Source organism: Hylobates moloch, unplaced genomic scaffold (assembly GCF_009828535.3).
Source record: "Hylobates moloch isolate HMO894 unplaced genomic scaffold, HMol_V3 SCAFFOLD_20, whole genome shotgun sequence".
Lineage (NCBI taxonomy): Eukaryota > Metazoa > Chordata > Mammalia > Primates > Hylobatidae > Hylobates > Hylobates moloch.
Genome location: NW_026652295.1, coordinates 12,566,910 through 12,592,921, shown reverse-complemented (window position 1 = coordinate 12,592,921; position 26,012 = coordinate 12,566,910). Strand labels below are relative to the sequence as shown.

The 26,012-nt window shown below is 43.2% G+C and overlaps 1 protein-coding gene and 1 non-coding gene across 10 annotated transcripts in view; both read right to left on the bottom strand.

Annotated features, from left to right (window-relative positions):
* Window positions 1-26,012, bottom strand: part of PHACTR1 (phosphatase and actin regulator 1) — a 594,370-nt gene that overhangs the window by 64,064 nt on the left and 504,294 nt on the right. For all 9 annotated transcript variants that reach the window (XM_032141776.2, XM_032141777.2, XM_032141782.2 and 6 more), the window contains 2 exons: window positions 23,857-24,178; window positions 1,738-1,985 (listed from right to left, as the gene is read on the bottom strand). In XM_032141776.2, the coding sequence (XP_031997667.1) occupies window positions 1,738-1,985; window positions 23,857-24,178 (570 nt within the window). The remainder of the gene's footprint in view (window positions 1-1,737; window positions 1,986-23,856; window positions 24,179-26,012) is intronic.
* Window positions 15,456-15,619, bottom strand: LOC116460554 (U1 spliceosomal RNA). The gene has a single exon (XR_004245851.1). It is a non-coding gene; the product is annotated as a U1 spliceosomal RNA (small nuclear RNA).

Sequence of the window (26,012 nt, the reverse complement as noted above, 5' to 3'; positions counted from 1 at the left end):
ATGCAGGCGACATCACAAAGGAGGGCAGGACTGGCTGTGGGGTGCAGTGGACTGCAAAGGGGGAGACAGGACAGAGGCCTTTAGCAACTAGGGGAAGTTTCACGAGGAGGAGGGGCTGACGCCTGAAGCAGAGAGAGTCCAACAGGCAGCAGGTGGGCGGGGATCTGTCTGCAGAAGTTCAGTGGTGAAGGCTACACCGGGAAATCTCAAGAAACAGAAAAGATCAATTACACTGGAGCTGTGGGGACGTGAAGGAGAAAAAAGGTAGGTAGACAAAGTGGGGCTGGTTGGGGGTGGGAGTGAAGGTGAGGGCTTTGAAACACGCAATATCCTGGGATGGGTTTTTTCTTTTCAACTCCAGGGTTTCTGAGCAGCTGAGGCAGGGCTTCCCTACATCTGGTATAAATCAGTGGTTCTCAACCAGTGGTGATTTTGTGGTGATTTTGCTCCCCAGGGGACACCTAGCAAAATCTCAAGGCATTTTTGTTGTCAAAACTAAGGTGGCAGGCAGAGGGTGCTACTGGCATCTAGCGGACAGAGGCCAGGGATGCCTGTAAACATCCCACAGTGTACAGGACGGCCCCACACCAAAGAATTATCTGGTCCCAAATGCCGGGAGTGCTGAGGTTGAGAAACCCCTGTATAAAACATTTAATTCTCTGGCTACTGAACAGCAAACAGGGGCTGAGCAGCTGCTCCTTCCATTCATGGATCACTGAGGTCTCTGGCTGCCCTGTGTGGTTCTTTCCTTGACATCACTTGGATCCCTTCATAGCTCGCCAGGTCTCACTTGGAGCCAGCTATTTGAAGCCTGGTAAGTAGAGAGCAAGAGAAAACGCCAGCAGGCAACAAGTCTGAGGATGGCTTTGGGCTTTATTGAGTAGTGCTTTTCTTCTTTCTTCCTCCCCTAGTTTTAGAACATGGGCTTCAGAATGTGACAGAGCCTGCATCAAACCCCAGCCTTGCCCCTTAGCAGACGTGAGGCCCTGGGCCAGCGCCTTGCTGCTCCATTTTCTGCCCTTATCTGTAAAATGAGGCAATAGCGTCCATGCCTCAGGGTTGTTGTGAGATGTAGGTGAGAGATTAAAACCGTAGCCCATTGTCAGGCACACAGTACATGTTCAATGCATGGTTGCTGTTCTCATAAGTTCATTTATTAAAAAGTTGGCCAAATATCAGGCTGTACTCACGTAACTAAAATTTATTTACTGTTCATGGCCAGAGTGATAAGTTTTGAACTTGGCTTTCTCCATTTCTTCTCGTCTCTTAGCACATTTAAAGGTCATAAAGAAGAAATTTAAATTGAGGCCTTCTAAAGTTGCTGAGGTATACTTAAAAAGTGAATTTGTTGCATACGCAGTGGGTAGTATTTGAGTGTTTGCTAGACAGGGACAGAGTTTTAAACTTCTTAAAGTTTTTTTTTGGGTGGGGGAGAAGTTGCATCCTAAGAGAAGCAACAAAGAAGCCATTTAAAGAGGTAGGAGGTGGCAGTAATTTTTAGAGCTAGGAGGGAATTTAAGGAGGGCATTTAGAGGACATTTACCCTCTCCTCTTACTGATGTAGGAACTGAGGCCCCAAGAGGTAGACTAAGCTGCCCTATGACCCAGGACCAGTCAACACCAGAGTGGGGATTAGAACCCAGACTGCTGGGATGCTGGGCTGCTGCGTCCGCTCTCTGCTCTCTTTCCACAATAGCATGCTTCCCCACCCCTGGTGACGAGTTAAGATGAACGCACTGGTGTATAATGAGCTGTCGTCGTCTTCATCCTCCTCCTCTTCCTCCTCTTCTCTTGTGTACAGGCAAGAAGAGTCTTCGTAGTCTGACTCATGAGGCACATTTTCTTTATTGTCATCACATTCAATCACAACAGTTGGCACTTGTCTTATTTCTGGAAGGCCCATAGGTCCTGCTTTGGTGACCCCGTCACCCGAGTGCAACCCAGAGCTGTGGTAAGAAGTGGAACAGGGGACCCGCTGCTCAGAGCTGTTTAAAGACAAGAAGGAAAGAGGAAATTCACTTTGGCTAACATGCTATATAAATGCATCAAAACCATTTTAAAACTCAGTTGTCCAGTCCTAAGAGACAAAGGGTCTACTAGGCAAATAAAGTTCCATTGCTCATCTTACAGGGAGTCATTTTAAGATGGCACGGTTTCCTGATGGGAATAGTGGTGTGGGATACGAAATAATAAATCCAGCTCCTCGTGGGTGGTGTGATGGTTGCACAATGATGTGAACGTACTTAATGCCATTGAACTGTATGTATGCTTTAGAATGGTTAAGATGGCAAATTTTATGTTATCTGTATTTACCATAATTTAAAAAAAATTAAAAGCAAGGGTAAAGGATTAATTTGATAGTGAAGCTACAGATTCAGGAGAGAAAGATAATAATTGAGGTTCTAGTTTTCTAAAGCTACACAGGGCGACTAATAGGGACTGAGTGTGTGAAAGACTGAAATGCTGTGGCTGGAGATGCTGAGAAAGGGAAGAGGGGGATGGACACAAGGCGGAAGACCCATGCATGACATTGTTAGCGATGACCTAGAGAAAGTACTGTCCCACAGGGAGCCACAGGTAATGCCAGTCTGGATATTTTGCAGGTCAGTTTTCTAAGAGGTATCGAGGATGATGTTTTTGGTTCTACCTCTTAAGTTGAACCAACTTGGATCAAATATCTTTGCTAACCAAAAAAGCTATACTGCTGGGAGTGGTGGCTCATGCCTGTAATCTCAGCACTTTGGGAGGCCGAGGCAGGCAGATCATGGGGTCAAGAGATCGAGACCATCCTGGCCAACATGGTGAAACCCCGTCTCTACTAAAAATACAGAAATTAGCTGGGCGTGGTGGCACGCACCTGTAGTCTCAGCTACTTGGGAGGCTGAGGCAGGAGAATCGCTTGAGCCTGGGAGGCAGAGGTTGCAGTGAGCCAAGATCGTGTCACTGCACTCCAGCCTGGCAACAGAGCGAGACTCCATCTCAAAAAGAAAAAAAAAATCTATAGAAGTTTGTTGTTCAAAAGTTACTAAATGCATGTCATCAAAAGTAAAGAAAGTAATTATTTTCTTAATCCTCTAGCTGAGGATTATGTAGTAACTTAGAACGCTTTTTTATGACAGGCTTTGCATGAAATCTAGTAAGAATCATAAGAATATGAAGCCAGAAACCACAGTTAAATTTTGTAATTCTTTTTCAGATTAACTGGAAGTGGAATTTATATCTCTCATTTAAGGAATTTCTAAACACAGGAAACTCAATGCATTTTACCATCCAAAAGTGTTTGACATGCATAAGGAAATGGAGCATGAGGTTATATTATATATCAGTAAGTTCTACATTTGAATATGTTATCCAAAAGAAAACTGACTTATGACATATGAATGCATGCCTCTCCTTTGAAACTTTCAATTATGCTTTAAATTACTGCTATGCCTAATGTAAATTCAATTAACTTCCTTCCTTCCATTGTTTCCAAAGAGCTGTTTTTCTCTTTGTATTTTTCACATAACTCTTCAGTGACACAAATGGAAAAATCTAGTTAACACATTATGAGCTATGATGTTCAAGGCAATGAACTAAATCAACTTAAAAAAAGCCAACTACTGAATAGGATTAAATCACATATTTACAAAATGCAGCATCTTATTAGTGGTTTACCACATTAGTGGTTTACGCTGGTCCATTTCCCACCTAATTTAATACAAATGACAATGGGAGCAGGGGGGTGAAGTACACGATAGATGGCCTCCAGGGTGGCGAAGGGTGATGAAAGTGGGGCTGGGGACTTGGTGCCCACCCTGCAAAGCAGCCCTTTTATCAGTGACAGCCACTCCATTCCAACTGCGCTTGGATTTCCACACTGGGTATTATAGGAAGTAAGGATGGAAGAGGCCAAAAATTGTAATTCCACTGCTCATGTTTTGCCTGAATCCTGTCTTTTCCTCTCTCCACTTTTTGGTTAATTAGCAATGGTTCCTATAAAGGCACAGAGCTGGGGATGAAAGCAGTCAATAGATATTCTTGTTTGGTGGGAAGAATCTTTTAAGGAAAAAAGTTGGAAACCAGAGAGCATGAGTTCCTTAAGGTAGAAGGCTCCAAGTGGATTCAAGAAGATAAAGAAGAGAGAAAAATGCAAAGGAAGATAAGAAACTCCACCTCATAGGTAGTGTGTGATCAACAAGAGGCTGTGGTTTCTTCTCTTTCAAAGATACACGGGCAGCGTGAGACCTTCTTGCATAGGATGGGATTAAATGGAGCACAGCTGGCTACTTTGAAAGGTACCAGGTACCATGCTACTGGGTTTGTCAAATAGGGATTGGTCAGGTGGCCAGTGACTGCCTGTTGGGGCACTAGAGAAACAGCTAAAGACTTCCGGGGCCAATCAGGTCATCTTCTTGATGTGTGAACCCTAGCATGTGCTTGAACGCCTAATTTTCCTTAAGAATGAAGGAGGTAGTTTTCCAGGAGCTAGGTGAATCCACCAAAAGAATTGTAAAACATTCTATTAATAAATATCCACTGAATGCCAACTATGCATCAGGAAGAGTCCTGAGAAGAAGACCAATGCCCCGATAAACCCACCCCTTTTGTAACTATGGAGAACCACAGGAGAGCAAGAAAAGAAAGGAGAGTATAGAAGTTAACTGAAAAGGAGGCTGGGAAGGTTAATATGCGGCCTCAGTTTGGGGAGTCCAGACAGATCTGAGTCCACATTTTGCCACTTACTGTCTTCCTGACATTGGCCAAATTGTAGGGTTGGTGCATGTGAAGTCGCCTGTTGGCATGGCCTCAAATGAGACCCTCACTGGTTATTGACAGACATGGCCTTCCAAGTGGTTTCACAGCAGGCTCAGTTTCAGTCCAGTCTCCAGAGTTGTCGGAGTGGCTTTCTAAAACTCGGATCTAAGAGCCTCACCCATGAGAATTTTGAATACCTCTCAAGTCTACAAAACTACTGCTCTGGGAGTGATGCAAACGAAAATTCAGTTAACGCATCATGAACTGTAGTATTTGAGGCAAATAACCAAATCAACTCAAATGCAGCATCTTATGACACGTGGCCTGTGCCCTGCTGGTGACAGACACCCAGCAGAACATCAGTCTCTGTAGCATGAGTTTTTTTTATAATATAGTTATCACCTAGATCTGCTCTAAATACAGGCTCTCATTCCAAAAGGAAGGTGAAAACCATTAGCCTGCAAAGAGTAGCTTAAACATAATGTCACGTGCCTGCCACACCCTACATAATTTGGCCCAAATTATTAACCCAGACTCATTCCCACTTCTTTACTTCTGTCTGCAAACAACTGACCCCTTGAACACCTGCAACTATGCATTCAATGCTCTTGGCCTGGAATGTGTTCCCAAACCATCTTCACCTCATTCATTCCTATTTCTCTGTCAATACTTGTCTCAGTCAATGCCTTGCCTGTGTTTACGGGAGAGTCCTCAAGTGTGAAAACCATGATCATCTCTGTTTACTTACTATCTTCTCTTCACCACCCAAGGCTGTAGGCTCCTTGTGGGGCAGAAGCCACATCTTCTGTTTGTATCTGGTTCCTACTACTATGCTTAGTGCCTAGTATCATGCCTGACACAAAGTAGATGCTCAGTAATTGTCTATTGCTTTAGCCGAATGAAAGAAATACGGGCTGGAATGAGTGACATTTAGATATATTTGTAAGCAGTTGGCAAAACATGTTCAAAAGGCATTAACTAAGGGATGGTTTTTTAATTTTCAGGGAGGCATCTAGTGGTGTGCTGCAGGGATGTGGTGCTCTAGACTTGGTTAGCATCTTTATCAGTGGCAGTGACAAAAAGGGCATCCTCAATGAATAAGTGGAAGAATTGAAGGAGAGAAGGAAAGAAGGGAGAGTGAATAGACAGAACATTTACTAAATGTGTAATTTTCACACACAGTGTTGCATTTCACCTTTCCAACAACTGTACGGGACAGGTGCTGTTCTCCCCATTTTATGAAGCGGGAAATTGAAGCTCTGAAAGGGTAATGAATAGGCCCACAAGGACACAGTTGGCAAAGGAAGGGCTTGAAATTTGAACCTACTCTATTACAAATTCTGCATGCAAAAGTTGAACTGTGATACTTATGAGAAGTGTCTTTTGATAAAACACAAACCTGACTAAATGTACCCAGGCAAGATGGAGGAAATATACCTTGTCAACAATGTGTGTAAAAAATGGGCATCATTACTTTGTAACTATTTTAAGTCCTACTAACTAGGGTAGGTAATAGTATTCTACCCTGCCATGACTAGGCCACTCCTGGGGCAGAGTTTAATACTCAGGGCGTTCAGGAGACCCATCCCTTCACCGATCACTTTGGCTACTTTTGCACCAAAATAGAAGAGTGGAGTAGTTGCAACACAGCTGAAAATATTTACTATCTATCTGGTTCTTTACAGAAAAAATTTTCTGGGCCCTGAACTGAACCAATGTTTTCTAAACCTTGATTATACTCCCACCTCCTTAATCTTTTTTGTGTATGGCATCTTTGAAGTCCATTTACACTATTATTTACTTTGTAATTTTTTAAGTCAGTACGATACTTTTTAAAAAATTTAAACACTATTGTAACCTCATCCTAAGCAAATGATATCTTTGTAATAACAGGTTTTATATGTCAATCATATAGGTTAATAACATGTTAAGATATATTTTTGTATTTGTAATACATATATTTTCAATGCTGATATATGCATAAGTAATACAATATTCAATACAATATTAAAACTAATAAAAGGTTGTCCTAAACTCATTTTCTGTACTACCAGTGATGCAGATATCACATTTTGGTTAAATGCTGGTCGAGACCAGGCTTTTTCAACACAGGCATGACTGACATTTTGGGCCAGATGATTCATTGCTTTGAAGGTTGTCCTGTGCATTGTAGAATACTTAGCAGTACCCCTGGCCTCTGCCCACCAGATGCCAGCAGCACTTCCTCCAACTGTGACAGCCAAAACAATCTTCAGACATTGCCAAATGTCCTCTGGGGGACAGAAATCATCCCAGATTAGGAGCCACTGGCCTAGAGCATCCACAGTGGCTTTGCTGCTTGCTGCATTCTCAGCACTGTACCATGTGAGTCTCTTCAAAAGCCATTTAGGTATTATCAGGAATCTGCAGCATTCGCTGAATGATGAAGAACTGTCCAGATCCTCTCATGTGAGTTCCTGACTTGTCAGGTCTGAGGCTGGCATTCTGGGGGCTGCACCAAGATGCTGATGCTCGTGGGGTTCTACTCACTCAGTTACTTGCACTCCTGCCTTCAGTTCCTGAGCTGTTACCTCATGAATGCAAGAGCTCCAGGCTGACGCTTGAGTGAAATAGTTTTTCTCATTCTGTTGCCCAGATCAGTGATTTACTGAATGACACTCAGTGGCCTGAGAGAGTCACATCTTGCAGAGTACCTGTCAACCTCCCTGAGGAATTGCTGACTTGTGTAATAAAATCTATTCTAGACCATTCATGTCAAAATTCTTTGGCATTAAGCATTTAGTTGGCTTCAGATTCAAATGGACTTCATTGCACGTGGGTTGTGTTCATCCTCCCTCTTCCTAAGGGCTAATTAGCTTCTAAAACCACAAGTAAACGTGAGGAATCTCATCCTAACCTCCGAGATGGAGCCTTTGTTCATTCTTTTTTTTTTTTTTGAGACGGAGTCTCGTTCTGTCACCCAGGCTGGAGTGCAGTGGTGCGATCTCAGCTCACTGCAACCTCTGCCTCCCGGGTTCAAGCAATTCTCTGCCTCAGCCTCCCAAGTAGCTGGGATTATAGGCGCCCACCACCATGCCTGGCTAAATTTTGTATTTTTAGTACAGACGGGGTTTCACCATGTTGGCCACGCTGGTCACAAATGCCTAACCTCATGATTCGCCTGCCTTGGCCTCCCAAAGTGCTGGGATTACAGGCGTGAGCCACCACGCCCAGCCACCTTTGTTCATTCTAACTGTATTATTGCAGATGATGATGGAAGTTAACATTTCTAAATGCTCATGCTGTCCCATGTGTTGATTCACTTAAGCCTCACAAGGATCCTAAGAGATAGGTACTACTGTGATCTTCCTGTTTTAGATGGGAAAACGCAAAGGCACGTGGCCAAGATCACACAACCAGAGGGGTGCAGACATTGAATTCAGGCCATCAGACTACAGGACCTGATCTACTGATGTCACTATACCACTGCCTATGTAGAAGTAGTGGTCCCCCAATGGCTGCAAACTTTAATCTTCTTCCAGACCCTCCCCCTCCCCACCCACCCAGTCTACCCTCTATTCTGCTGTCAAACTGGTCTGATCATGTAATTCTCCTAATCAAAAGAGCCAGGAAAGGCCTCATTGTAAACTGGATCAACTCCACCCTTTACAGCATGGACTAAGAGGTGCCTCACAATCTGACCCCCCAACTCCTTTCAATCTCATTTGTTATTATTCCTTACCATCTCCCCAGTGTTCCAGCCATATCAGACCACTTGCCATTGCCCAAGTACACTGTGGACTTCCCTGCCTCCTCCCTCTGCTCCTGCAGTTGCTCCGCCCCAGAACTCACCCTTCAGATTTTGGCCTAGAGAGAGTATCCTGCCTATCTTTCAGGGATGACTCAAATCTCATTTCATTTGAGCATACTTTTCTGATTTTTCCAATGGAAATCAGTCCCTTCTCTGCACATCCATAGCCTCTGTTCCCAGCTTTGTTACAGCATCTGCCACATTATGTTATAATTACAGGCTAAGCATTTATCTCCACCCCAATCAACTGTGAGCCTCTCCAAGACAGAGGCTGATGATCTTCCTGCCTCTGCCTCCTCATTGCACATGTGTTTGGAACTGATGGATAAGTTGATCAAATATTTGAATTGAAGTCACACACAATCAGAGTACACCACATTACATTTCCAATTACTTAATTTGCTAAAATTAGGATCCCTGACCCTTAGATAGAGTCTTGCTGTTGTAGGGAAATTATCTTTGTGAAAGGAGCATTAGGATTTTTGGAAATAGCACTCTAGAGTTCTTTTTCCTAAGAAGACAACTCGAGGAGCTAAGGCACAGAGATCCATGCAAGCAAGAGCACATTGGTACCATGTGGCCTTCATTCCAGGACTGTGTGTGCACAGAAGAGGTAACAGAGAGAGCTTATGATATTCCAATTTCCAATTCTATACTCACAGGCTGTCAGCCCACTTCAATTCAGACTGTCCAAAGTTAGGTTGCTTTGTAAGGTGATGTCATTGAGCTTGATGATATCTATACGGTTTCCTCTTATAGTAACATTCTATAATGAATTTAAACAAAGACCAAAGGCCTTAAATTATTTTCCAGGGGAAAAACAGATGAATTTCTGCTCCCTATCATCTAGGTAGCACCAAATAATGTCATTTTCTTGACAAATGTAAGAGGGATGAACATGCAGAAACCAAACAGCATTCCATGATGTTCACAAGATACTGGACAGATGTACGATTTCGGAATATTTCCACAGAATGTCTTAAAGATACCAGCGGGTTCCACAGCTCAGGATGAAGGAGCAGGAGCATCTTTCAAAACAACCACATGGCTACCACAGATGGTCCTTTAGTGCCCTATGAAAACGTGTTGTAAACGTTCATCATCTCATTTAATCACCACAAAAACTTGCAGAGTTAAGAAGGGTATTGTTATTATCTTGATTTTTATGAATGGGGACATGAAGTTTCTGAGAACACAGTGATCACTCGGCGGTGATCACAGCAGGATGTGAACTCAGGTCTTCCCACCCAGGGCCTGTGTTCTTTCCATGAACCATGTTGCTTTCTCCTGGAGAATCAGCAAAGCCCATCATTTTTTCTGTAGATGTATATGCTGACTATGAAATGCAATTTATACTGCAAATTTTAAAAACCATGGACTATAATATTTTTATAACAAAAAGCAAGGATAACAGATGTTCACACAATCCAGCTACTCTCTTGCTATGAATTTTGCTGTGAAGAGTCCCATGATGAGGGCTATTATGGAACACATAGGGAGGGGGTTTGAATTCTAGACTTGGGGATACAAGTTTTGTATGAGTAGCACATGGCCGGGGCTGAGTAGGTGTGCAGAGAGAATAGGCGACAAGAATAAGGACAGAATAATTACCAGGCTGGATAATCCAGCCTTGCACAATGGAGCGCTGCTGATAAAAAGGGGGCATGCAGTGGGTTTCGTATCTATTGTGGCCACTTTAATGACACATCTCCTTGAGGATAGAGAGGCATCACCACCACGCTCCTCCCATGACCCTGCATGATGGTTCTTCAGTGCCCCCTCCCTGCGTGACATCACATTACACACTCATAGGCTTATTACCTGTCGCTCCCCCTAACGAATAAGCTCACAAGGATGAAGACTTTGTTTCATCCTCATTTTCCCCTAGAGGATGGAAAACAGCTTAAATGAACAGAAAATAATGAACAGAAGTATCCCTAAAACAGAAGACTTGCTATTTACACAAGAAACACTGAAAAGAGACATATTTGGAAAGCTTGAGAGGAAAATGGCAGTCCCAAGTCGGTAAAAGGCACACATTTAAAACTGCCTTCCCCTCATCACATCTACGGGATGCCTTAGGGAGGTGAAAAGCTGTACTCTATTCCCTTGGTCTTGTTCCCACCATGACCTTTACCAAGCCTTCTTTTTGGAAAACTCAACTCTTCTCTTTAACTCTGTTAAACTAAGTAGGAGATGCATAGGTTGAGAGCCTGGGTAGATCACCATTTCTGCCTCCCTCCCCTTTTTCTACCTTTTCTCTTCTCTTCTCTTCTCTTTCCTCCTCCTCCTCCCCCCCCCCCCCCCCCCCCCCCCCCCCCCCCCCCCCTCCTTCTTTTTGCATAGCTCATTGCAACCTTGGACCTTTGGGCTCAAGCAATCCTCCCGCCTCAGCCTCCTGAGTAGCTGGTACTAACAGGTGTCATCGCACCTGGCTAATTTTTTTATTTTTTTGTAGAGACGGGGTCTCGCTATGTTGCCCAGACTGGTCTCAAACTCCTGGGCTCCTGAAGTTGTTAGGATTACAGGAGTGAGCCACCGTGACTGGCCTTTTCCTACCATTTCAATGGCCGAATGTTTTTAAGGGATCTCTATACTTCAAAAATGAAGACACTCATCTTTCATGTTCATTACTCGATAAGGGTAAGGCCCAGACCTTACTTTCAGTCTTTCATACAGGAATGAATGCCAAGACATCTACAGTGAGTCCGGGTCATTACAAGAGTCACTCCCTTTTCAAGGGAGCTTTGTAATCATCACTTTATCTCCATTCCATGGTACAGGCTGAGAGTAGGAAACACTGCCACCCATTCACGAGAGGGGAATTACTGGCTGACAAACACCTTTGAAACTCTTGCAGGGAATCAAGGGCAGGTCATAAAATTGAAAATCACTGTCTCTTTCAAATCCTTAATCTTTCTCTAAAATAGGTGGGATCCATTTCACCATTATTTCTAAAGAAAAACATGTAATAAAGGGAATATTGCTTTCTGGTATCTGATTTTAAATGCATCCACTATTAAAAAAAAGAAAGACATTAATCTCCTCAAAGGACAGAGAAAATTTATTATCTACAAATATGACACTGAAAACCAAATTAAACTTCAACAGGAACAGCTTTTGTAATTTAGTCTGCACAGTTATGAAGAGAGTTTTCAGAGGGGAGAGAGAACAATCAGCCACTTTCCTCTTGGAGACCAAAAATGTGTGAGAAATTATGCTGCAAATTGCAGTGCCTGAAGCTGAAAAATAGCAGAAATAACCAATGTAGCCTAAGAAAATAGTTAATCAGCTTCTTTTTAAGAAAGCAGGCATACATTGTGTGGTTTATCATGGCCTAGGATTAGCCTTCTAAGATAAGACATGTAACATTAAAGCTTTTGTTTTTTGTTGAACTTTAGTCAGCAGGAAACTATGCTGTTCTATATATAGATGAGGGTACTGAGCCTTCCTGAATAGAAAATGTATTTTGAGTTTTTTTTTTTTTTTCAGCAGTGGTAATGGATTTAAATGAATTTGTTCACAGCCTCTGTCCTTTCAGGGACCAATGACCCACATTTCTGAAATATTATCTGGGATTGGGATGTGATGAACAAAACCATAAGACACACAGAGTCTGACCAAGAGCCCACACCTCCCAGCACTCTCTATTTCTGATGGAGAAACCAGTTGTGGCTTTTCTACTTGACTTTGTCCCTAGATGCTGGTGAGTGTTCTAGCATGCTTGGCTGAGCATGGGTACTAAAAAGGCAGGACACAGAGTCAGCAGAACGGTGTGAGTCCCAGCTGGGCCATTGCTAACCTTGTCTCTTGGTGTTTGGCTCCTCATCAGTTAAATGGAGAAACCTAGGTACCCACCTCCCAGGCAGCTGAGAAATTAGAAGGCAATGCTGGTGCAATGTGCTTCCTGGACAACAATGCTGAGAGTTGCTGTTTTAACTAGGAGTGCATGTCAACACCAACAATTTATCATAAATTAGCCATTATAGATATTGCCCACTAATTTTTAAAAACATTTCCTTTAGTGTTTTAATATTTTTGATCTGCAAAACTTTCTGGACGATGGTTTCCAAGAAGATCAAAGAGTCAATATTTGTGCATTGGAAAAGGGCAGGATTTCTATTGAAGCAAAAAAAAAAATCAAAAGCAGATTCCCTTTCTTTTGAAAATACACTTCTTTTTTTAATCCTCTTAAGCCTTAAAAAGGTGTTAATGGTTTGTACAGTCTCATTTTAACTTCCTTAAAGTTAGACAACTTAGGAAATTGGTTAGACAATTTCCTTGCCAACCTTATAGGGAAAGATGGGTCTTGCTCATAATGACATTACTTTGCACTAAAACCACATCATGTACCTTGGAATAGCAGTTAAATCTGAAAAACAACATGCACGTGTAGTCAATTAAAGATTATAAATATAGGCTTTAAAATCAAAGAACTGATCTAAAGTAAGAGATTGACAGTGCTGGCTTCAAAGGGGCAAGGACAAATGTCTAACTGGAATTGCATTAGATTTTGAAGAGATGATCATCACCATAAGAAGAGAATCTTTCCCTGGAAACATATTTCATTTAACAATGTAGGCCATTTGTTATGTCATGAAGAAACATGGAACTACAAAGCAACACCACTTCACAAGCAAATAACACCTAGGTGTTCAGAGTTTCATTCTTGCTAAGGCACTGATTCATAACTGTGTATTGTCAGGGAACACCCTAATTAGCAGGTGAAACATTACAGACATAAGCCAATACAATAATTATTTAGACTGTTAAGGCTAAAAGAAACCCTAGGGATCATCTAGTTTAGGAGGAAGAATTATTCTTTAGAATTTCCTGTGACCCTTGAGGCAACATGAAGAAAAGTGATTGTAACCATGAAATGTATTTATTCAAGGATTATAAATTGTATTGTGCTCTTTGAAAGGTCTAAAAATAATCATGGGATAATAGAATTCTAGAGCTTGGAGGGATTTGAGGGTCTACTGATTTCAGTTTCTTCTGTCCAATGCAAAAACGATTCATTTTTCAATATTCTTGACAAATTCATCTCTAGCTAATATGTAAATGTAAAAGGGGGACATCATAAGAAATAATAAACTATTTGTATAAACTTATCAATGTTACTATTTTAAAGGAAAGATTGCTTTGTTGTTCTGTGCCTATCACAATGCTTGGCATGCAGTGATCAATGGGTGTTGCTAAGAGTTCAAGATGATTCTGGAACTTTTCTGCATCTAGTTGACCATCCAGACTGGACTGGCGTATCCATGTTAACATAGATGTACATCGACTATGCCAGCAGAGGTAAAGCCATTCTACTTCTCCAAAATTTCACATTACAGTTAACCTACTTCAATATATCTAATCTGCAGTTAGAGTTGGATATGTCCTTAGCAGCTGATCTGACCTGTATGGTTTTTCTTTACATAAGTACATGAGTAAATTTGGGACTCATGTACATTTGGGATGACATAAGTACATTTGGGACTCCTGCTGGCCTGATTTTTCTTAAAAATCTTCAGTGTCCTCTCTGTTGGCTCTTGGGTTCTTCCTTATATCTGATTACAATGTTACGTCATCCATCTCATTCTCTATGTTATGTCTTCTAAAAACCTGGAGAATAAATGCCAACTCCCTTTTCTTATGAAAAACCTCATTCTCTATCTGGAGACAGTATATCACCCCTTCCTCTAATCTGCCTAAATGTTCTCTCATTCCCATTTTCCTCTTCATCTGGTTATTCCTTTCTTTTAGCTTTTAGTTTAAATGCAGTTCTTCAGAGAAGACAACTCCGAATTTCATAGACCAGTTGACATTCCTGTTACACATTCTTCTCCCTCCCTGCACTCTCATTAGTACTGATCTGCCCACTCTGTACTCTCAGCAGGTTCTAAGCTGCACTGAGGGTATCTTCTTTATTTTGTTCACTGTTACATCCCCAGCGCCAAGCATGGAGCCTGGTCTAGAAAATGTACTCAGCAAAGAATTGGTGGATCTTCCGTTTGCTAGGCAAACACAGGTACCATCCTTTCTTTTTGCAGGGCCTGTTTTCATTCAAGGTTTACAAGTCAGTAATTGCCTGAAATTTTTTCCTGGCAAATGTCAGAGCTTTCTTCATGTAGCTGCTCAGGGACTTTGGGACAGGAAGAGGTAGATAAAGAATGAATTTATTAGAAATGTATTTATTTTTTTCATTTTTAAGGCCCATAGGTGGCAATTTCCATCAGAACTAAATGTATGGTACTTAAAATTTTCCTAAACTAAAACTCACTGGGTGTAAATAAGGCATCGTTAAAAATATCTATTGATATTTTGCATCAGTTGATAGCATGTATGAATGATACTAGTAACAAAAACTCATTCATATTTTGCCTTTTTAGATCAAACTCAGAGATTTCAATTATTCTTCCCATGTGAACTCACCTGGTCTACCAACACACTCCTTCCTCTAATCTATCTAGAATGTACCCGCATTGCCTTCTCCTTACATGATTGCTCCTATTTTTCAGGTCTCAGCATAAAATTCTGGAAGTTAACTTTCAGGTTTAGTCTGAGGACACTGGATAGAGCTGAACTATCAAATATGATTCCCTAGACCTTAGCAATCTTAGCATCTCTACCTTAGCTAAGGATGATGACCCCTCTCCCATTTTATCATTCATGAAGGATTTGTTCCAAGAGAATTAATAAGAAGGGATGACGTACTTCAATGATGGCTAAGGTTCATAATCAAAATTATAGTATCTGGAGCTCTAGTTTGATATTATCAGGCATGACAAGCAAAGATCTAGATTTAACTTTAAGGGAGGAACTTTGTACGTTGCTTCTAACATCAAACACAACACAACAGGAATGGCCCAACAGGGGAAGCAGGAGTGGATCCACAGCAAAAGCCTGTATCTTTTCTTCTTTTTTTTTTTTTTTTCTTCAGGGGAAAGCGCAAGCACAGTCCCCCACTACCACAAATTATGCAATCAAGTTTCCCACATTTGGGAAAATCACAGGGGTCAGCACATCTGGAGTGCGATGGATAAGCCTCGCCCTCGGAAAACCACCTTCGTCATCAGGGTATCTCCACTGCCAGGTAAGTATGCAAAAGCCTATTTCTATAATTGAGACAGTTTGTAACAAAACACTGATCATAAAAGTAAGATACTTTTCTATTTCAAAGATTAGAGTAACTTTTAATGAAACCCACTCCATAAATAGTTTCAGAATACCTCCTACATGACAGGTACTATGGCAGATTGTGGCCCATTTATGCTGCTATAATAAAATACCCAAGACTGGGTAATTTAAAAAGAACAGAAATGTATTTCCTCACAGTTCTGGGGGCTGGAAAGTCCAAGATCAAGGCACTGGCAGGTTTGGCTGTCTGGTGAGGGCTGTATCCTCCGGCTGGGAGAAATGCAGCACCCTCATATGGTGGAAGGCCAAGAGAGCTTTATGCTGCCGTGTGAAGTCCTGTTCACAAGGGTCTTAATGTCATTCATGAGGGAGGAGTCCTCATGGCCTAATCACCTTTTAAAGGCCCCACTTGTTAATACTATCACACTGGCCATTAAGTTTCAACTTCTGAATTTTGGAGGAGATTCACTCAAAACATAGCAAATGGGGAGACAAGGATGGTTCTCGTCCACATTAAACAGAGAATATACAGAGAAACACATAACCTGATGCAAGTATGCAAAAGGGGTGTGTGCAGGAGGGCAGAGCTCTGTATGGGAATCTGAGAAGGGATCACAGAGGACCTGGTATTTTAATAACGTCTTGAAGAACAAGAATTTTTCTTTGTGAAAGAAGCTGCCGTGGGTGGTAGAGGACAGGATGGAAGAGAGTGCATTCCAAACAGAGGGAACAGTTCAAATTGTTAGAATAAAGAAAATATAAAAGGTTAAAGACCACGAATACTACTTAATATTTATATAACATATGCCTTGTGAGAACTCAATCCATCAACAGGAAGCAGATTAATAAGCGAAAGAATATCACTGCAGCTATGAGAGGCTCTCCATTCATTCAGTTATTCTTTCACTCACTCACTCACTCACTCACTCACTCACTCACTCACTCACTCACTCACTCAAACCTATAAGCCAGGCCCTGTTGTAGGCACTCTGGATACAGCCATGAACAAAACAGTTCCTGCCCTTGTGGACTGTATGTTCTATTAGGTGAGAAGAGCAACAAACCAAATGAGAGGCAAATGACACAAAACGTTAGATGGTGAAAAATGCTTTGATAAGAATAAAAGGAGCTGGGGAACAGGCTGTGTTGCGAGGAGGGTTGCAATATTGAACAGGAAGGGCCTCATTGAGGATGTGACATTTGAGTAGAGACACGAGGCAGGTGAGTGTAGGAGCCCTGAGGATATTTGAGGGAAGGGCAGTCTGTCCAGGGGAACAGCCAGTGCCAAGGCCCCGTCAGGAGGTGTCCGGCATGTCCGAGAATGTGCAAGAATGGTGGGAAGGCCGCTGTGTGAGGGAGGAGGCAGCAACACAGAGGGGAGCCGATGAAGCGAGGGAGACCACAGGGGCAGTCCGTTAATACTCAGGTTTCAACCCCTGAATTTTGGAGAAGAGACGCTCAAACCTCATAGCAGATGAGGAGACAAGGATGGTTCCTGTCCACATTAAAGAGAAAATACAGAGAGAAACACATAACCTGATGCAAGTATGCAAAAGGGGTGTGTGCAGGAGGACAGAGATCTGTACCAGAATCTGAGAAGGGGTCACAGAGGACCTGGTATTTTAATAATGTCTTGAAGAGTAAGTAGATTTTTCTTTGCAAAAGAACTTGGAGTGGGTGTGGGCTTCTGGGCCATGGGGAGGATTTTGCTTTTTACTCAGCGACAGGAGCATTTTGGGCACAGCCATTGTTAAGAGCTGAGCTGTGTCCCCAGATAAATTCATATGTTGAAGTCCTAAGTCCCAGTGCCTCAGAATGTGACTGTATTTGGAAGTAGGGTCTTTAAAGAGGGTCTTTAAAGAGGTGAGGGAGTTACAACGATGTCAGTGGTATGGGCCCTAATCCACCATCACTGGTGTCCTTATAAGCACAGATGAGGAACAGCCACACACAGAGGGAAGACCACATGAGGACACAGAGAGAAGACACCACCTACAAGCCAAGAAGAGAGGCCCCGGGAGAAACCAACCCTGTTGGAACCTTGATCTTGGACTTCTAGCCTCCAGAACTGAAAGACAGTAAATTTCTGTCATCTAAGTCACACGTTCTGTGTGTGTGTGTGTGGTTTTTTTAACGGCAGTCCTAGCAGAGAAAGACAGTCACGATCCGACTTTCCTCACACCCTGTCTCTAGGGCTGTCGTGGTGGGGATGGGTTGCAGAGCAGGTGTGGACGCAGAAGAACAGGTGGGAGAAACTGCAGCAAGCCAGGCAAGGCCAACTGAGGCTCAGGCGGGGGAAGAAGGAGCACATGGAAGTGTTGATCTTATCCCTGTGTATGTACGGTGTGGACTACATAGGATTTGTGGACGGTCAGATGTGGGGAATCAGAGAAAGGAAGGGGACAAGGGTGACTCCAGGTTTTTGGCATGAGCAACTGAAAGTGTGAAGTTGCCTTTAATTGAGAAGGGAAAGACTTCTTTAAAGTGCATTCCATTAAGAATCTTCCTAAAATTCCTTCAGGGTCAACATGGGTCCACATTCCACCTTCATTTTACTAATAGGAGACTAGAACACAGAGATCAGCCAAATTAAGATCAGAAAGAAAAGGAGTCCTGATTAGGACTTTACATCTGACTGCTAGGATTGACGCCAACTAGATCATGGAGCTTACTGCAGATATTAAAAATAAAAACACTGCATCATCTTTGAAATGATAACAAAGGCATAAAAATGATATAATGGACTTTGGGGACTCAGGAGGAGGGGTGAGAGGCTGGTGAGGGATAAAAGACTACACACTTGGTTGGCATTTCCCCATTATGTAAAATGGGGTGTTGGGGTGGGGCAGACTCTGCTTGGGTTTGGTTGTGAGATAAACCTGGAGGAGAAGCACAGTTGTCCCATTGAATTATTTGAGCAAAAACTACTGTAAATAACTTTTTTGTCTTTTGTCAAATAAAATTGTTTTTTTAAGCAGAAAAAAAAAAAAAGACTACACACTGGGTACAGTGTACACTGCTCAGGTGATGGGTGCACCCAAACCTCAGAAATTACCACTAAAGAACTTATCCATGTAACCAAAAACCACCTGTTCCCCAAAAACTATTGAAATAAAAGTAACAATAAACAAATAAAAAGTTGTTGTTCCACAACGGGGTCACTAAATAACCATGAATTCAACTCTTTAATGACTTTAAGAAAAGCTTGTTTCTTAAAAACAAGAGTAAAGGCTAGCAAAGATTGAAGTACAAAAATGGGGAAAAATGCAGTGTTATTTATTAGAATGGAAAGTTGAGGTGAAATCTAAATGCAAGAAAAATTTGAAATGATAAAACATCATCTTCCAAAAGATGTGGCTCACCAGGGTGAGGGGAATGAAGATAAACTAATTTGAGGAAACTTACCCAAACAAACAAAAATCTCCAGCAAGGCAAAACCATTCTAGGGTCACTGAAGACAAATTTTCCATGGCTAATGTTCAATACCATTTGTTAGCTGCTTACTGTGTGACATGCAATAACCCCACTGATTTGGATTCATTAAATAAGTTGATCCTCACAAATGACCCTAATGAGGCTGCTGGCATTATGGTTATCTTTATTTTACAGATAAGGCATGAAAATCAAAAAGAGGTCGAGCCACATGCTTTGGGTCACACAGCTAATATGCGGTGTGTCTAAGACTCAAACTCTGGCAGTTAATTCTGGAACCCACACGCTTGGTCCTGAAGTAGGGGTGCGTGATGCCACCAGCTCGGCCCCCACTACCTAGGGCAACCCTGTGATTTTAAATAAATATGACCCTTTAAATTTGCTTCAAGTGGACTCTATCTCCTTCCCCCGAATCTTGAGAGCCAAAGCTGTAAATAACCACGCCATTGTTTAGTGCCATCGAGCAGGCTTAGGCAAGGTAATGTCTAAACTTCTCTGAGGTGTGTGCCATGGCTTACACCTGTAATGCCAGAACGTTGGGAGGCTGAGGCAGGAGGATCACTTTAGACCATGAGTTCGATGCCAGCCTGGGCAACATGGCAAAACTCCATCTCTACAAAAACTATAGAAAAAAATTAACTGGGCATGGTGGTGTGCACCCATGATCCCAGCCACTCAGGAGGCTGAGGTGGGAGAATTGCTTGAGCCTGGAAGGTCGAGACTGCAGAGAGCCATGGTCATGCCACTGCACTACAGCCTGGGTGCCAGAGTGAGATGCTGTCTCAAAAATAAAAAATAGAAATCAAAAATAACTTCTCCATATAAATAAAGGCAGATTTGGTATAATCTCAGGGGAACACGAACAAGATGGTATAAGATCTAGAGAAGTCCTTAGATGAAGGGAATGGTAGCTATCTTCAAAGATTTAAAAGCCTTTTACAGGAAAGGAAGATTAGAAATAAGATCGGGAAGGGGCAGATATAAATTTCAGTAAGTAAAACTTTTAATAGAGAGGGAACTTTGTAACAGTCAGACCTTCTTGACAATGAAGCAGGCTATGTTGGGACTTGGAGACGGTCCTGTTGGAGCAGAGACCAGAAGACAAATGGTCAGGAACACTGCTGTGGGCAGGGCCTTGGTGGCCTGGATGGTCTTCAAGGCCCTTTTCAATGATAACATGACTTGTGCAAATGTATGGTCCAGTGTCAGGCATTGATGCTGTTTAATTCACCATTCAACTTTGTACATTACATATAACTTTTTCATCAGGATCAGACTGTCCATCTGGACCAATGGCCTATGGTGACATTCTTTGAGATTTCAGGGGGCAGCAATGGTCCAAACAGGGGGTTGGTCCAAGGAACTTTGAAGGCAGGATGCTTGAGTGTTTGGTAATGCCTCTCCCTTCTCGCAGAGTTTTTTGGGGTCACTGGAAATTGCCAGGAGGATAGAGAAATGATTCTTTCTTTCTGTATAAAACTTGGTTAGAACAAGAATGAAATCATGTTGACAGGCAACAGGGAGAATTTTTAGGCAGTAAAAATCAGGGGGAAATTACCCAAGACAGCTGGTGATTCCCTCCCCACACTGAAAAGTGTGGCCTGTGACCTTGGCCTACTCTGAGATTCTTCCTGGAGATGACTGGGGACACTCAGAAAAATCTCTCCAATCTTTGTTTGGGAAGAGGGCCTCTGGGATGGTCTTTGTTTGGGAAGAGGGCCTCTTTTTTTCTGGGGTGGTGATCTTGTCAAACTGATGCATGCATTAATCTCTGCATCCTGGTTGATCTGTTAGGACAACCCTATGCTTTGACCTTGAGTGGGAAGTGAAGGAGAAAGAAGGAGGAAAAAAGTCTGAGTTGGGACAAAGCACAGAGACTGCCTTGGCTCTGCTGCCGAGATCATGCTGCATACCTTGCCCCTCCACAAAAATTCCCATATCCCAGTAGATCTAACCATTGGTCTAAATTAAACTGAAATATCCTGCAAATACCCACAGATGTTATAAAACTTGCCAGTTAGCATCTTTAATTAAACCTTTTAATATGGTGTTTTTTTTTTAAGTGGAAGCATATTTAGCCATATCCTATTTATATGCTATCCAAGTATCTTTTCTGATTATTGAAGCTCAAGAGAGATATGAAAACTTGGTGCATGTAGACATGGGGTAGGGATGGGGGGCGGCAATGATGTTGGCTGCTACTTGTCCTTAGGAAGCAGCTGTGTGTTAGTACAAAGAGCTATGGGCTTGGAGAGGGAAGACCAGGCTGGAGGCTTGGCCTCTCAACTTACTACCTAGGGTAGTGTTTTCCAAATGTCTACAGGGACAAAACAGTTCTTACTGCTTACTTCTTTCTATTTTCAATCCATCACAAACTGATGCTTTTGTAAAATATAATACAAATGTAAAAATAATGAAGCCCTTTTTAATGACAAGATTCAACACGCATGAAATTATTCTGTCATATTGCTGTAAGAGTATCTAAAAGCTTGTTCTCAATGTCTGCACTTACGTGGTTGCAGATGTGAGATAAGCAATTTGTGGGCCACCCTTTGAGAAGGTGGCTTTGGGGAACTTAGTGAACCTCCCTTAGTTTCTCCATCTACTCAGTTTCTGTAGGTGATGTGAGGATTCAATAAGATGACAATGACAGTGACGACAATGTGTATGTGTAATAGATTAAAAGGTGCCACCCACATTTTAAATTATTATTGTTCTAATGAACAACAAGAATAGTTGCAAATGATAGGAAGGGGCCAAATTAAGTTTTGTTTTTTTCCTTTTGCAGCAAGGGCAGGTGTTAACACCAAGAAATCAAGTCAGAATTCCTAGACACAGCAACCTCCCAGTGAATCATTCCTTTCCCAAATGCAGAATACTCAGCTGAGAGGCAGGAGCAGAGAAAGCCACCGAGAGTCAGGAAAACACAACCCGAAGCTCCCGCCTGTGCACCTCGCCTTTGGCTCTGGTGATTCGCTGGGACCTTCAGACTGCCATTTTCCATCCGTAGGACCCAGTGACCAGCAGCCACTACTATGGGACAAGCCTTCAGCTCCCAGTCAGACACACGCTTTGCACCTCATAGACACACTTTCTCCTTGTCACACCAGGGCACCCAGTCAAGCAATGTGCCTCAGAGCTCCAGCGGAAAATCCCAGTGCCTTCTTGGATGTGAGGTAGGTGGCGGTGTTTGAATACACACACACGCATGATCATGAGTGCACACACAAGAGTAATTGAGAACCAGTTTGAGAGATCTCCCTAGGTGGTGAGGAGTTAGGGTCGGGGCTGCAGGCCTGCCTGTGGGGTCATCTTGGCAGCTCTCCCTGAAGAGCGACTGGAGGCCTACTCTTGTGAAAGAGGGAGCTGCCTTGGTAGTGGCCAAATATTAGCGGCACATGTGCATATAATCAGAGCCTGGGACTCTGTTTCCTCCATCAGCAAGAACCGAGTATATCTTCCCACCTTCCCCAGCCCTCTTACTTCCCTCCAACACCTGCCAGCCCTCATCTTTTCTTATTTTACATTTTAATTCTTTTGAGTTTCATAAAAGTAATATACACAGAATTAAAAAGTACTATAGAAAGATATGAAATATAAAAGTATTTTCTCCCCATTTCACCACCCCAGGAATAAACGCTATTAATGACTACGTATACATTTTTTCACAAAACGTTAATGCTTATAGAGACACCATATGTGCGTGCATGTGTGTGTGTGTGCGTGCATGTGTGTGTGCACGTGTGTATGTGTGTACACCCACATGTATGCAAAGATGGATATAGAGCAGGTCCTTGAATAAGGTCATTTCAATGTCATTTTGCCATAACACTTATGAGAAAAAAAAAAAAAACAGATTCCCAGCTGGGGCCATGATCTGTGTGGAGTCTGCATGTTCTCCCCACGACTGCATGGGTTTTCTCCAGGTACTCAGGTTTCCTCTCACATCCCTAAGATGTACATGTCAGGTGAAATGGCGTGTCTACACTGTCCTAGGTCTGAGTGAGTGTGGGTGTGGGTGTGAGTGTGGGTGTGAGTGCGCCCTGCGAGGGGATGATGTCTGACCAGGGCCAGATCTCACCTTGTGCCTTGGGCTGCTGGGACACGCGCTGGCTAGCCACCACCCTGAACTGGAATAATTGGGTAATTACCTTCTTTGTTTTTATTAATCTTTCTTTTTTTTTTTTTGAGACGGAGTCTCGCTCTGTCGCCCAGGCTGGAGTGCAGTGGCGCAATCTCGGCTCACTGCAAGCTCTGCCTCCCGGGTTCACGCCATTCTCCTGCCTCTTTCTTAAACGTATGTACAGCTCACATTTATTTCAATGTTTAATATTAGAAGTGTTGTGGTCTTTATTTAGAATATTTTTGTGACCAGAAATATGCTATAGGAACTTAAGTCTTGTTTATATCAATCAGTCTATGGTTAAGTTGGTTTTGTTAGATTTTATTTTACTGAAGTTGCAATTTTCACGAACCTACTGATGACACTGAGGACTGTGTGTGTGTGTGTGTGTGTGTGTATATATATATATATATGCATATACGTATATATATACATGTTAGTTTTTCTTTCTGATAAATGTGATTATTCTAGAGCTTTTCAATTGGCAACATTTTTTTTCTTCCATGCTTTGACCTTCAGTTTTTTGTCTCATTTTACTTTCAATGTGACCCCCTGTTCACACTCCTAAGTCATGGTCCAAATCCCTAAGCCCCCCTCCCCAGCCAACCCCTCTCCTCCCGCCTTCCCTCCTGGTGCCCACCTTTACCTTTCCAGCCTCTGCATGGTCATGGCCAGCGTTTTGTTGAGCTCGTCTATCATCCTGCAGCCCGAGGGGTGCATGGGGAGGGAGCCGGTGGTGGAGGGGAGGTGCTGGCCGTGGCTGCCGTACTGCAGCTGGTGCTGGATCTGGGAGGGCAGGACAGTGTGGTGGTGCTGGGCCACACCCTGCTGGCCACTCTTCTGGGCTGTGTAGGACACCAGTGAGAGGTCTGGCCCCCCCACAGGCATACAGATCATGACTTTCTTTGGAGGTAGCGGAGGCGACAGTTTCACTGGCAGACAAGGCAATTTCACAGGGGCGCCAGGATCTGTGGCAGAAAGAGGGCGAGAGGCAGATGTGAGTTTGGGGGCATCAGAAGAAACCCAGAACACCAGATGCGCTCACCTGGAGACTGTGGCCAATGAGTTGAGCCTCTTAGGTAAAATGTGTCAATGGGAGACACCAGCGTGATGAGTGCTACTCAGCAAGTATCCATTGACTCTTGTTTCCTACTCCAAGTGCACTTGCACTGGCCATAAGGGCCTTCAGGAACCCAGACATTAGTGGTGTCTAATGCACAGTATGCCAGACAGAGACTTGGGTGCAGCCCAGATAGTAAGGCAGGAGGAAGGAGGCATGTGATGAGCTCTTCTGCTCATGGACACCCATGGACCATCAAGGAAACCTTTGCTAGGATATGCCAAACTATGGTTTGGATGCAGTTTGTCCCTGCAAAAACTCATGGTGAAATTTAATTGTCAATGTAAGGAGGTGGAACCTTTAACAGGTGGGGTCTAGTGGGAGGTGCTTGGGTCACGGGTGTGGATCCCTCATGAATAGATCAGTGGTGGGTGTGAGCGAGTTCTAGCTCTCCCAGGAATGGATTAGTTCCCAAGGGAGAGTGGGTTGTTAAAAAGAGTCTGGGTTCCTCAGTTTCTCTCCTTTGCTTCCTCTCTTGCTATGTGCTCTCTGCACATACCAGCTCCCCTTCCGCTTTCCTCCATAGGTGGAAGCAGCCAGAGGCCCTCACCAGAAGCACCATGTTTCTCATACTTTCTAGTCTGCAGAACTGTGAGCTAAAGAAATCTCTTTTCTTCACAAATTACCTGGCCTCAGGTATTGTTACAGCAACACAAAACAGGCCAAGACATGCCAGTCTACAATACATGTCTACAATTTTGCAATTATAATGTGAACAGATCTTTCAAAGTTGGAACTTCCCAACAGGCATGAGATTTAAAGCCAGCCCTAGGGTCAAGTCCACCAATACCATGTCACTCTGCAAGTGCCTTTACTGCTGCCAACCTTAATTCCCTCTTCCGTCACCTAGGGACGACCATCCTGCCTTGAGAGGATGCTTTGTGAAGATTAGTTTTTGCAGACCCTGGCTTGGGTGCACGAGTGGGGCAGGAGTGAGAGTGACTGCTGGACTGGTGGGCCCACTCAAGTGTGGGCTGCTGAAACAGTAAGGAGGCTCCCACAGGGGACTCCAGGCTGCTGGAACCTACCTAGGACCAACTGCTGGGTTCCATGACAATGCCATTGAGCTTCCTAGAGATGCTCCACATTTGAGGGGCTCGGGGTCAGACTAGATCCCAGGGCATTTCTGGGGAGATGTAGTCTGTTGCTGTACCCCACATTTCTGGAAATCACCTAGCACTGGAGGGGAACCTGGTTGAACCCTGTGGGTTGCAGGCTTGCCTGGGAGAAGCATGGTCTGGAACAGCACAGCAGGGAGGAGTAGGGAGTCTCAATGCCCCACTGGCACCCCCTGTTGGGGAGCACCACACAGTTCTGACTCTCCATCTCGGAGGCCATAGATTCTTCTCTAATGATCTATCTGCCTCGAACGTGGCCTTCCTCCAGTCTAACTTACAGTCCTGCCAAAATGACATTCCTAGAGCACAAATCTGATCACGTTGCTCCCCAGTTTAAAACCCATCCATGGACTAAACCTTCCTGATACATCATTCAAGGCCTTCCATGGGCTGGCTGCTGCTTGGTTCATGTCTTCATGTCCACATTGTACCTCTGTGAAGTCTGCTCTTATTCCCCCAGTTGGAAATAACCTTACCTATGGCACCTGAAAAGCCAGAGCAGAACCTCTCCTATGGCCCAGATCACTTTTCTCCTGTGGATTCTACTTATTTGGTGGCCCACGG